Source organism: Scatophagus argus, chromosome 11 (assembly GCF_020382885.2).
Source record: "Scatophagus argus isolate fScaArg1 chromosome 11, fScaArg1.pri, whole genome shotgun sequence".
Lineage (NCBI taxonomy): Eukaryota > Metazoa > Chordata > Actinopteri > Scatophagidae > Scatophagus > Scatophagus argus.
In genome coordinates this window covers 7890476-7901726 of record NC_058503.1, presented here as the reverse complement: position 1 = coordinate 7901726, position 11251 = coordinate 7890476, and the positions used below count along the sequence as shown (strand labels likewise).

Genomic DNA, 11251 nt, shown 5'->3' with positions numbered 1-11251 from the left:
TGAATTCTGTAGGATGGCATCCATCTTTATGTGTTTCAACCAATTCAGATCAGAATGAAAAAAGCACAAAAACACTGCCAGATATAATGCATCATGACCTCAGAGACATTTTGGGAAATATACTGAGCCCGTCAGCTTTCTAGCAGCGAGAGATTGATATCAACTAACCTAGCTATGAATTAAGACTGGAAATGGGGAAATAGCTAGCCTGGCTATGTCCAAAGAAAACAAAACAAAAACTGCCTGTGCTGGTTACACAAAGGAATAAGCGTGAGAGCTTTCCCATCATGTTGAACTTTTACATTAACATACAAGACACTTAAGTCAAATGGAAATTAATAGCAAATATAAAAAGATTTATTGCTAAAAACATAAATGGTGCATCAGGAACAACTGCAATCATGACAGATGTAGACAAAACCTGTCGACTTCTCTCCAGAGATTTATAGCTTTATGTACATTTTGTTGTGAAATTGAACACAAAAACATAAATAATGTCATTTGCTTATGACATTTCCACATTGAAGCTCTGTGTACATATTTTATTCTTATATAAATGAGCACTACAAATACATAAATCTTGTTCCCAAATGACCCCATAGAAATGCTGGGCTCAAGCTTTGGCTTTCTTGCAATAGATCAACAATTTGGCAAAACTGTTTTACTCTTTATCTGAAATATATCAAACTATATGATTCTTGGTATACAAATTGAATTTAACACCATATACATATATGAACAGAAGTCTAATACTGTGCAAACTGCAACTGCTAATGATCTCTTACGGCCAGCAGAAGGTCAATTCCGCATGTCTGTGTGTACTTGTATTTTACATAGTCCAAATGTACAATGAAAGTATGAGTGGCACCTTTCTATACACAAATGACCAATGTGTCTGCACATTGACACGCAAGTACTGGGAACAATTTTTTTCTTTCTCATCTCAAATGCCCGAGCACAAACAGAATATTCAGCAAAGAGCCCCTTGATAAATAATATCATACAAGTTATTACACTTTGGGAGCCAGCTTCCCAACATTTTCTTTGTGATTACTGCATATTTAACATTTTGGTTCACCCAAATTCTTGCAGTCTTTTGTCTGTTGCAACATTTTTGATAAATACAGAAATTAAGACCAATGTTACAAAGGCACTCAAAAGAGGTTGGTGACACCTTTAAGTCTTGTACAGGTTCATACCTAGGACAGTAGGCTGAGTTCAGACAGGCAGACCTGCCTACAATGTCCATGGTAAAGAAAGGCTGTCCTCCCTTCAGGCCTTGTCAGGCGTCTTCTTACTCACTACCAAGGAACTCATCCCTCTTGGATAGCCTTGTGGGTCTCTACCACTTCCCAGGTATGGGTGTGCCGCACTCATACCAGCCTACATAAGTAACATGTGACTTCCCTCCAATCTCTCCAAAGTGGACAGGTTCCTGTCTCAGCGCTCTATAAAATCCTGACACAAAGACAAAGGGGAGGGATAAGAGTCTACATAAGTACAGAATTAAAATGATCAGTTCATGTCTAAGGTTAACCAAAGTACCTGGCCTGCTTGGTAGCTGGTCAGCAGACATCTGACTGCCAGTTCGTCCATCCAGAAAAGAGTCCACAAACTGACAATGGTCCTCACCGTGTCCCGTCTGATCTCCAATGTTATAGAACTTCCCTACAGAGAGGACAGACAAAAGGGGATTTTGACTCTGTAAACAAATCTGACCACAGTCTGACATCTGTATTGTATTAAATATAGTATTTTCAATTTAGAAGCCAAGCTCTTTCCTGACCTAATTAGTATTACTACTGTTGTGGCAACATCATTTTCTCAGGTTGTCTGATGTTTCTTTAATTATTTGTTATTTTGCAATCAAACTATCTTGCCATCTGAGGATTAACAGACATCTAATTTAATCCTCAAAATTAAGCCAACACAAACTGCGACTTATTAAAGGATACGTACATGGATATGTTACCAGCCAAACAATTTTAGGGGTCCTAAGCACACACTTCAAAATTAATGAATTGTAAATTCCTCTTTGTTATCTAACAATAACACAGTCAAAAAAATGTTCTGTTTTTTACTGAAACAAGTCCCCACAGCTGACATTGTGGAGGTTCAATGTGATTAGCAATTCCCTGGGGGCCCTGAACAGCTGATAAATTCACTTTCAATCCGTAATTACCATTGAGAGAGTCACTCAAGTAGATCTTGTATCTCAACGAGTTGCAGAGCTGGATTCCCACAAACTTTCGGTACCAAGTTCTCTTCACATACTGCTTTCCACTGCATTCAGAGTAGGCATCGGATTTAAATGGAAACTGAGTCCAGATGGCATCTTTGCCTGTGAGAAATTCATTAGATGGAAAAACTTAATGTACTGCATGTTATCTATATAAACAAGATAAAAAGAAAAAAGAAAGACGATACTCACCTGAAGCATATTCGCTCACTCGTGGATCCGCTACAATCGTGAGAAAAGGTTGTGATGAATGACATCATCAGCACAACTTACAATCAACACAAAGTCGTGAGACATCTTGAATTATTGTGCTAGTCAAACCCAGACTTGGATCAGAGCCCGTCTGGCATATTATTTACAATGTTCAGTCCCAATAGGCAACAGGCTGCTTTGATTGCACAAGGGCAGAAGGCCAATTAAGCAAAGCATTCCTCTCTCATTGTTGTCAGTGGGAGTTAAAAAAAAAAAAACATGTGATCAACTCAGGGCTGCACTTAAGCAGCTTCATGAGGGGTGTGAATTTAACTCTGTTCACCAGGTGGATTATATGCCTCTGTTAGAAATGAGCCTCAGAGGACATCTGGTGAGCTTGAGACCCTTAAGTCTTAATCAGTCAGACCCGCTGCCATGTTGAAATAATTAGACTAACAACTGCCTAATAGCCCACCTCATGTGAGGCAAAGCAATACTAATCAATGCCTGATAATTAGCAATGTATACAGTGGCATCACCATCTAACTAATTAGTCTCGTCTATCAGGATAAATATCAATTTCCTCTAGTACAACTTTAGTGGATTAAATGGTTTGTAAAACTTGCCTGATTCTGTGCTAAAAGACACAGGATCACTGGAGGGTCCTGTTCCCAGCTCATTCTTTGGTGTTACTTTAAATTCATAACTGAAATAAAAGAGAAAAGAGAACAAAAGGCATAATCCAAACTTTGAGGAGTTTTGAGTCTAAATTTCTCCAAACTCCAGAGCCAGGACACATAATATTTTCATGCCTTTGATGGCTAAGAATGGGTCTCACACACACACACACACACACACACACACACACACACACAAACAGACAGTACTGATGGTTATTCCACGTGCTGTAAAAGTTGGGCCAGCAAACCCAGCCCAGGGGAGGACTGTGGTGAGTTCTGAGACTCCAGATGCTGAGATCTAATTAAAAACTCAGTGACCCTCTTCACTCATATTTCCTCAACTTCTGTGTTGTTAGCTTTTGGCCATTTTGTCTGTGCAAATGCAAACATGTTTCATTGCATGGGCTGCAGGAGTACATGTGAATCTAAAGACAGCTTTCAACAAAGATCAATAATAGCCCTGTCCACCTGTGTGATACTTCTACTTGCGCTAACAGGATTAAGCAATGCATAATAGTCCTGTTGTATTAAGGAGAAGCTCCACCACCTTAACCTGTTAGATTAGCATTCATTGTTTATTATCTACCAGTGGCCAGATTTTTTAAACTTGAGGCTAATGTGAGGGTGCTGGTAACAAGTATGGAGACGTAGTAGACTGTGTCAATCTGAACAGGACAGGAAATGGAATTTTATTATGTTGGTCTATTCCGTAGGTCTATGATATTGGGATATATAAATTAGACTGACCTAATAGACTTGGCTATGCACAGTATAAGTACATAACAAACTGGAAGATGAAAGAAAAAACATATTTAGGGAGCGTGTCCAATTTTACCGTGAAATGATTTGTCTGATATGTACAACATGTCACACACCTGCTCTCTGGTTTGAGATTCTCCACGGCTGTGTGTGTCTGGTTGGTTGTCAGTATGGACACCTCCTCTCCATTAGGTCCTTTAGTGGTGGATACAACTTCATACTCTGACAAAGGAGCCAGGATATCAGTGGACTTTAAATAACACAGATTTCACACTTTTCACTTTTTTTTTGATGACCATTCATTGAATAGTACAAAGGGTTTATTGCTCATTAAGAAGCCATTTACTAAATTAGACTCTTTTCTAGAAAAGAGATTGCAGGGATCTTCTGTACTAATTAAAGGGATTAAAGGGGAAAAAACAAGTAAACCCCAACCAAAAGCCTTGTCAAAATACGTTTAGCATCATTAATCTATAAAGAATTAATCAATTTTCATTACCTACAAATTACAACCAAGTTGCAACCATTAGTTACAATTAGTAAAATAAAGTATGACTTGGAAGAAAGTGGTTCAGTTTACATCTGTACAACCTGCTATCATCAATGTAGACACAGCATGACTGAGTGGAGATTGAGTTCTTGTCCGCAGAAGAAAACAAAACTAGATTTACAAGCATTGTGCGGTCTGAACGCTGATGGAAACCCTAACCAAAGACTGCTCACTGCATCGCTGAATGTGGTTTTAAACCCCAGTTGTGTCATTCTTTAAAAATGTCAGCTTTTTGATTTGTATGCACTGTACCTCTGGTTTCATTGTCAGATTTCTGCCAGTCAAGAATGACGAAAGACGGGCAGCCCTCCACAGTAACCACAGTGAGGTTGGAGGGAGGTATGCGGGGAGGACCAGTCACATTCTGATCGCTACCCTCCTCGTCAGGGAAGTAAGCAAGGGAGGAGGTGATAGAGCACGGCTCATCTGGCTTCTTATCCGTCTTGTAGATCACGTGGGGAGCTGTAGATGGGTGCAATAAAAGCATTGGTTATAGTTTATTCATGCAGTAGTACAGAGCAGTGTTGCTAGAAAGTAAGGAATTTCTGTGATGGAGCATTTAAGCCTGCAGTGTATAACGACTCTAAAGTCTTACCTACAAAGCGCTTCTTGCCCATGATGTCTACCTCTGACGTAGGCAAGGGTCTGAATATGGAGGAGTTTTCATTTATGTCAAAACGGCTGCCTGAAAAGGAAGCAGGAGAGAGGAGCTGGGGTTAGTTTGTGCCAGCAGTCCCTGGCAGCTCTCTCTGTCCTCATTTTTACAGCTCTGGCCCTGGTCAACAACCCGCTAGTCCAGCACCTGTTCTGGTCTGCCTATTAATATTTTTTCTCTATGATTACAACTACTCACACCTGCAAGCTGCATCACCATTATCTTCCTATTAGTATCATTTACTTAAAGTCAAATGTTGTTTCAATTACATATTTTTCTCTTGTACATGGAGGTATTCAACTGCCTGCAGGGTATGACAACATGACAACAGGCAATCACAATCATCGCAGAGTCTTCACTTTCCTCCTAAAATACATGAAAAGTTGTCACTCGTACTGTTTACTGCTGGGGCGGTCGTGGTTGTCTGCTGTCTGCGCTCTTGCTTGGGCTTGGCTGTGACCAGAGCGAATGGCTTCAAGATGGACTCCTTGTCTCCTTGTTTCAGGTCCATGGGTTTATCTGAGGACAGAGAGCAGCAGGAGGAGGAGAGATCAGTTTTTCACCCTAGTCATCTGACTCCCAGACGTACACAGTTGTGATCCATCTGCTCTGGCCATCCTCGCCGAAGTAACCGAGTGGCCTTTTCCTGGCTGCTGAAATCTCAGAGATTGTTTGTTGAGTAATTTCTCTTGTGCTCTTTAAAAGGGAAGAAGGTCTGCCAGAAAACATCTGTTGAGATCAGGATGCCCAGATGCTTAGGACCATGCACTTACTCATACACACGTACACTGGCTGTGTGCACATAGTAGATTTAAATGGAGACAGAAAGAACAGGGTGAGATACAGATACACTACAATGTTAAGATGAAGCTTGTTTTGTTTGTTGTTTGTTTTGTTCTCTGTGTATATATATATATATATATATTATTATTATTATTATCATTTTCTGACTAATTCACAAGCAAGGGTGCTTTCACGCTAGTAAGGCTATGAAGATTTAGTTCAGTATTCTTCATTCGGACAATAAAACAACATTAAAAAAAAGTAACATGAGATGAACAGATTTTTAGCAGGGAAGAAAATGAAAACAAATAATGCTCACAGAAGAATGACATGAAAAGAGGTCAAGATAATACCAAAAAATGGTTCAATAACTGCATCACATTCTTTCTGTTTTCAAACTCAACTTTGTGGAAATTTTAAAGGAATATTTGACATTTAGTTGGACATGTAGACTTAGGTGAGATCCACTTTCATGTTATATTTATGAAGCTACAGCCAACAGCTAAGACTGGCATAAAGACTGGGAACAGGAGGGAAAATGGTTAGCATGGCTCATATTTACATATGTAACCAAATCCACCCAAACAGCAACATAAAATATTTTTATATTTAATCCATACCAAAAAGTGTAAAAATGTCATGTGACTTATTCAGATCTCTGCTTGTTGACTAATCTGGCTGTATTTACCATGTATGTGAGTGTTATCAGTCTTCTCATCTAACTCTCGGTCAGAAAACAGATATACCTTCTGTTCAAGGTGTCAAACTAGTCCTGTAACTTGCATTTTTTCTAGCTTTCTTTTGCATGACAGATAAAAATTCTTGGTAATATTATTTCAGTAAAAAAATAACTTGACTTGTGTCATATACGGTATAATAATAACATGTTAAATGCTTAAATTAAATTGGTTTACAGAGGAGTGAGAGAAATATTTCTGAAACTAAATGATGATGAAGGAAATTAAGTCAAGCCTTCCCTAGGCTTGGTGTTGTGGGCATAATTACAATATGCATAAGGTTCAGCCATGTTCAGTGGTCAGTACAGCCATCACTGTTGCCCTCACCATGGTCACTAGGTTTCCCCACCAGGTTGGTTTTCTTGTGGACAGGATTAGAGGGACGCAGATCTGCAGGGGATTGTGGGAAACAAGAATCCATCTGAGATTAGGAATCACACTAAAAGAGAACAGGTTGTCGGCACTGAAGAAGAGATACAAAGCTGAAAACAAGTGTTGTTGATTACTTCAGTAGTGCAATAATGATGAAAGACTGTGATATTTATAGATTAAAAAAGGAAGGAAATATTTAGCAGGACAGAAGTCTGCAGTGTAAACAATAAGTACACAAACACAGGCATAATACAAGCAAAAATACAGCCCATAAAAGCCATAAAAGCCAAGCAAACTGCATGTGAAATGCCTGAAAAGTCACTCTGTGAAGTGCTGCCACAGAGCACTGCCATGGTCTATGAAATGAAAACTATGTTAAGAGTTTATCATGAAACCATAAACCAGTGCTTTAAAGCTCACCCTAAATCCCCAGAAGAATAGCTGAGGAATTGAAATACCTTTTGTGAATTCTAAACAGGAAAGTCTCTAGCAAGTCCAATAACTTTTGTGTATGATTTTGACTAGCTTCTTTGAAAAAATATTTTGGATCTCACGCTGATACAAATTTTCCACAAACTTCCTGCACTGCAGAGAAAACAGTAAAATAAAGATCCAGCCAAGCCACATCATTTTCACTGTAAACTGCTCTAATGAACACAAAGAATTAATTGGACAACCATTGAACTGAATAAATAGTGAACTGGATAAATAATCACAATGAAGAGCAAAGACTTAGCTACAAACCATCTATCTCAGATTTTTGGGGGGGTTCTGTCATGATTTAATGTTGTGAAACCAGCACGATCTTCCAAAATCTTTGTTGCGATATCTCACAGGAGGTGGAGAAGCTCTGGGAGGCTTGGCACATGAAGGGTTCTTTACATATCTTCAGTTTCGCGTCCGAGTTGCTTGGGGGCAATCTATTTTATCTGTTGTGATTCATTTCCAGAGCATCCACTCCTTCTACCATTTGTCACTTTCTTATCTCAGAATTAATTCATTAATGATCATTATGTCGACAAAATTCTGTAATTGTCCAATTGTTTAGGCCAAAAAATCCTCAAAAACATTTCTCTTGGATTCATTTTCCTCTCTAGAGCTGACCTTCTCTTGGTTAGCGTAGATCAGTGAAAGCTGAGGCTATCAAGACAAACTGAAATAACATCTGCCAACAAGTCTCACTGATAAACACTGAGGATACATCCTTGGAGTGTCTCTGACTCTCACTAACAGCTAATGGCAAACATATGTTCATACATAAAATCACCCCATTATAATAATGCGGTAATTTAAATGCCAGTCACAATATATATACAAGTACAAAAGTCAACTACACAAAGTGAAAGACTGACAGCTCAAAAGACTGACGTCATGATTAACTGGGCAGGAAATGAGAACAAGACCATTATGATGTAATGTGATAAGATGTGATTTCAACAATTTACATGTCAACAATATGTCTACGTATGTATATAAAATGATCTGGTTTATGTTCTAAAGTTTCTACAGAGGGTGTGTTTGGTTTGCTGTCACACAATAGACCCCTTAAACAGAAGGAACAGCCAGCTGATGTGCCAAAGGCCTAAGGCTCAGATCTGTGATGTAAAACAGCAGCAGCAGTGGCGTGAGTGCTGGTTTCTGTCAGGGAACTTCCCCTTCAGGACGAGAACATGAAAATACATGGAATCAAAACAAAAATGTTTACACTGAGCCCAGAAAAATACCCCCACTACATTAAATACCAGTGTGTCACATCACTGAGGTTGTTGCAACACGTACTCAGACTTGATGGATGGACACTGATCTTTACACACCTGCAGTCCACTACAAGCAGAGCTCTGAAACAAATTCAAGTCGAAATGCCAGTGTGAAAGCTCTACAAAGTGTTGAGGACGCACTCCAATTCATACAAAAGCAAAATTTGTACCAGCTTTTGTCTACCATACCAAAATGCAAGTATGTTTGGTATAACGAATATTAATGATACTGTATAGTTTGTTGCATGTAATTTACTTCATGGGGGCAGGTAAGGGAAATGCATATATTTATGGAGAGGTGCAAACATTCATTAGAGCTTTGTGTTTGGATGTGTGCATTGGGTGGCAGGCAAAATGACTATTCTCTATTCTGTAGAGTTGCTTCCAGAGAGCCTTGTGACTCCTTGAAGACCTCTGAAACGTCAAAGTTTCCAGAAATAACACACACCAGCTGTGACATGGGACTGAAGCACAACCTCTCTTCACAAGTCCAAACAAGAAGAAATGAGTGAAGCGTCACCATTAATATATGTGGTCCAGACATGGTTTGCATTACTACTTGGGATGGATTCAATTACTCTAATCAACTGAGCCTGCCTGGCAGAATGGAATCAATGTGATTGACCAAACCACACTCACCTTTCACAACAATCAGGTTAAACTATCCTCACTACTACTATACATGTGGCAGACTAAATAATGTGAGAGAACAGGTATGTAAAAATTACTGTCTTCAGTCTCAGTCACAAGACTAAATGCCTTGGACAACACAGACCACAACCAGACACAAAACATCACAATGGCAGACAAGCTGAAAATCACAATGCATGAGAAAAGCACAGGTAAGTGTCACTGTGTGGGGCGGGACATAACAGTGCCTTTTAAGTTAGTTAGCGAGGAACGCTGAAAGGCAGTTATCTTGGTTTGTCTTTACCAGGTTTCTCTTTGGACCACACAGGTTTAGGAAGAGCATTGCCCTTATGATGCACTCCATTGGCTGTTGGAGGGAGGAAAAAGGTTTGTTATAAAATGTTCTGTGTGCTGTGGAAAACATACTAATACCAAATAAGAAGTTTTCATACTGTTGAATGTCAGGGACAACAAAGCTGGAGACTTGTTTGTGTGTTCAACCAGATGTTTTGGAGATATAAATGACTTTAAAACATAAATTGTATCATTTGACATTTCTCAATCGCTTTTTTCCTATAACTCTTTGGGGAGCGTGCTGGTGTGTTTGAGAAAGGAAGAGCTACAGAGAGAAAGAAAAAGAAAGACCGACTGTGGCGGCTGCACTGTCTACACAGTGCTTGGCTTGGCATGGTTGGTGTAAAATGTGGTGTGTCCTGGCCAATGCTGTGGCCAGACTTCCCACCAAGCCAGCAAAAAAGACTGTAAATCATGTTAACGATCCTGACCCCAGAGACGCCACTGCTGCTCGTGGTAAAGCTGTGAAATGTGCACCAAGCACATGTTGCAGAGTGTGGAGAACATATGCACTGTATGAGGAGGTGAAGCAAAAGATCGAGTGAAGAGTGAGAGAGAAGGGCACAAGCATCCAAATACCTATTGTGTATGTTCAAACACTGACAACGTGCTAACTCAAGAGCCATGAATTTGTTTATCTTCTTCTGTGGATGTGCAGCTGCAAATGAGAGCATGAGAGAGTACTGACAAGAGAGGATATCCTGAGGTAGCTATCTGGGAATAGAGAATGAAAGGAAGGGAAGTGAGTACTCCATTACCCCTAGGCGTGCTGCTGGAGCTGAGAGAGGTGCTGAATGTCTTGGATGGAGAAAATGGTCTGACACTATTACGAGTGGAATGAGGAGGAACCCGGGGTCGAGACGACGAGGTGTTTCTTCCTGCTGGAGGAACTGATGAGCTAATGGGAGAACGAGGAACTTCAGCAATGGATGATCTGAGGACGCCAGTACCTACATAAACAGAAAGGCAATTGGGGAGGTTAGAGATGATCCACTTCTGAGTTTGACAGCTTTACCTAGATGGAATAAATGATAGAACACATCAGTGAAGAAGAATGCAGAAGAGTGGACAATGAATGAAATGGCAAAGAGGCAAAAATGAGATTGAAAGCTAGCCAGACTGCTCTGGTTGTGAGTGGACAAGGGTGATGTGAGTGTGTTGGGCTGAAAATGGAGGCACACATGGAGGCAGGGATAATGATGAAGTGAGGTGGTGTAGGGTGGGAGAATGGAGATGGAGATGGGGAAGCAGTGACATCATCCAGTGGTTTGAAGTACAACTGAAAGCACTGGGCTCCATGTGACTTGACGAAAGCAGAGATGGTAATGGGACAAACTTGTCATGGTGTTTACCCTGATTGTAACTACCAGGCTTCTCTGCAGCCAGGACAGGTCTTGGTAGAGGTTTGCCCTCTTCTGGTGGACTAGGAGCTGCATGAAAGAAAACTTACTATTTATCTAGGATAATATGTATATAAATAGATTTTTTACTTTTTAAGGGGGCATATCCTACCTTTATTTGTTAGAAACACAAGAACACAGCT

The 11251-nt window shown here is 40.0% G+C and overlaps 1 protein-coding gene across 9 annotated transcripts in view; it reads right to left on the bottom strand.

The window, feature by feature from the left end:
* Window positions 1-329: 329 nt before the first annotated feature.
* The window catches only part of LOC124066728 (target of Nesh-SH3), a 28649-nt gene continuing 17727 nt past the window's right edge, over window positions 330-11251 (bottom strand). For 4 of the 9 annotated variants that reach the window (XM_046403437.1, XM_046403436.1, XM_046403439.1 and 1 more), the window contains 13 exons: window positions 11061-11138; window positions 10467-10658; window positions 9659-9721; window positions 6923-6985; window positions 5472-5594; window positions 5016-5105; window positions 4673-4882; window positions 3987-4092; window positions 3058-3137; window positions 2432-2461; window positions 2183-2341; window positions 1546-1668; window positions 330-1458 (listed from right to left, as the gene is read on the bottom strand). In XM_046403437.1, the coding sequence (XP_046259393.1) occupies window positions 1343-1458; window positions 1546-1668; window positions 2183-2341; window positions 2432-2461; window positions 3058-3137; window positions 3987-4092; window positions 4673-4882; window positions 5016-5105; window positions 5472-5594; window positions 6923-6985; window positions 9659-9721; window positions 10467-10658; window positions 11061-11138 (1433 nt within the window). In that variant the 3' untranslated portion in view covers window positions 330-1342. The remainder of the gene's footprint in view (window positions 1459-1545; window positions 1669-2182; window positions 2342-2431; window positions 2462-3057; window positions 3138-3986; window positions 4093-4672; window positions 4883-5015; window positions 5106-5471; window positions 5595-6922; window positions 6986-9658; window positions 9722-10466; window positions 10659-11060; window positions 11139-11251) is intronic. The other 5 variants (XM_046403442.1, XM_046403443.1, XM_046403444.1 and 2 more) reach the window with 2 other exon arrangements.